This window comes from Octopus bimaculoides, chromosome 11 (genome assembly GCF_001194135.2).
Source record: "Octopus bimaculoides isolate UCB-OBI-ISO-001 chromosome 11, ASM119413v2, whole genome shotgun sequence".
Lineage (NCBI taxonomy): Eukaryota > Metazoa > Mollusca > Cephalopoda > Octopoda > Octopodidae > Octopus > Octopus bimaculoides.
This window is the reverse complement of record NC_068991.1, coordinates 72,536,454-72,538,482: the sequence shown is the minus strand read 5'-3', so window position 1 is coordinate 72,538,482 and position 2,029 is coordinate 72,536,454. Positions and strand designations below refer to the sequence as shown.

At 34.4% G+C, this 2,029-nt stretch overlaps 1 protein-coding gene across 10 annotated transcripts in view; it reads right to left on the bottom strand.

Annotated features, from left to right (window-relative positions):
• The window catches only part of LOC106875082 (serine/threonine-protein kinase BRSK2), a 305,025-nt gene that overhangs the window by 47,084 nt on the left and 255,912 nt on the right, over positions 1–2,029 (bottom strand). For all 10 annotated transcript variants that reach the window (XM_052971926.1, XM_052971931.1, XM_052971927.1 and 7 more), the window contains one exon: positions 1,307–1,355. In XM_052971926.1, coding sequence (XP_052827886.1) covers positions 1,307–1,355 — 49 coding nt within the window. The remainder of the gene's footprint in view (positions 1–1,306; positions 1,356–2,029) is intronic.

The window sequence follows — 2,029 nt, the reverse complement described above, 5'->3', positions numbered from 1 at the left end:
ATATACATACACACACACTCACACACATATGTATGTATGTATGTACATACATACGTTATGTATGTTTACACACAACTGAGATCGTCGAATTATTTTTCATGAAAATACAAATCTCACATTATTTACATTCTTTACATTTGACGGATATTTGTTCTCACCTTGCTTGTTGTTAACACAACATTTCAGCTGATATACCCTTCACCCTTCATCAGGTGGCTTGGGGAAATTTCGAACCTGGGTTCTCATTCCTAAGGTATTTTTCAATGTTAACATTATTATTATTTTTATTCAGGTCACTGCCTGGAATCAAACTCGGAATCTTGCGCTTAATAGCCCATGCTCTTAACCACTATGCCATATGCCCATGGGCAATGAGAACCCAGGTTTGAAATTTTCCCAAGACACCTGATGAAGGTTGGAGGGTATATCAGCCGAAACTTTGTGTTAACAACAAACAAGATGAGGACAAATATCCGTCAAATGTAAATAATGTAAATAATTCCTCATCTCTTAAATATAAAACTGTAATACAAATCACTTTCATAAACTAAAACACTAAAAAAAAAATGCTTCCTTTAAAAGAAATATAAACTGAGACAGCTGAGTTTATCACACAAAAATGCAGATATATATGAGTTTAAGTAAATAAAAATCACCTTGCTAAATCATGAATAATCGCTATTATAAATGTGTTATAGTAGATTATTTGAAGAAGATGATAATGATGAAGATGATGATGATGAAGACAACCATGATGACTGGAAAGGAGTTTTTTTATTCCTTTTTTTTTTCCCCCTCAAATTCTCCGTCTTATTCTGACCATTTGATATTTAAACTGGTCATATCCAACCCAACTATTCTACCTGTTTTATGCTCAAGCTGGCTACAACTGGCCCCTCACACCTATGCTACAATATGATTCTAAAAATAAACAATCACATCATTGAATCTCAAAGCTAAGTGATAATGCATGATTAATTAAAAACGATGTAAATAAATAAGCATTATGTTTGGTGGAGTAATCTAAACGCTAAAGAGCTATCTTAAAAAAATATCTTTTCAAAATTTTTGTTGCTTATAGTTAAATATCAGAGATAATTAAAAATAAATTCTGCAGCAGAAGATGGTTATCTAAACTTAAGAATTCACTAAACATAATTCAAAATTCTCTTTAAAAAACTATTATATCAGAAATATATTGATAAAAATGTAAAAGACAAAAGCCAATTCCATTGTATTGGAAGAATTAGGTGAAGCTTTTTGGTAGTTAATAGGTTTCAGTAAAAGACAGTGTTAAGAATCTTACCTTTGAGAGCCATTCAGTTGAACTGCATCGACTCTTTTTCTTGGAGGATCTGAAAAATATTTACATGTAAAAGTTGAAAAACTTGAATTCTTACACTTTAGAAAATCAAATTATATTTTGGTACAGGAAGTTTCTGAGAGAATAAAGCAAACTAATGGGATGTATGTTGGAAAATGCACAGGCATGGGTGCGTGTTTAAGAAACTGGCTTTACAACCACATGGTTTCAAGTTCAGTGCCACTGAGTGGCACCTCTGACAAGAGTTTTCTACTATAACCCGGGGCCAACAAATGCCTTGTGAATGAATTTGGTAGAGGGGAAACTGTGTGAAAGCCAATGTGTGTGTGTGTGTGTGGACATTCAATGCAATGGAGAACAAATAGATTTTATTTACATTATTCACATTTGACGGATATTTGTCCTCATCTTGTTTGTTGTTAACACAACATTTTGGCTGATATACCCCACAACCTTCATCAGATATCTTGGGGAAATTTCGAACTTCTTCTTCTTCTTCTTCTTCTCCTCCTCCACCTCCTCCTCCTCCTCCTCCTTCTTCTTCTTATTATTATTATCATTATCATATTATTTATAGGCGTAGGAGTGGCTGTGTGGTAAGTAGCTTGCTTACCAACCACATGGTTCCGGGTTCAGTCCCACTGCATGGCACCTTGGGCAAGTGTCTTCTATAGCCTCGGGCCGACCAAAGCCTTGTGAGTGGAA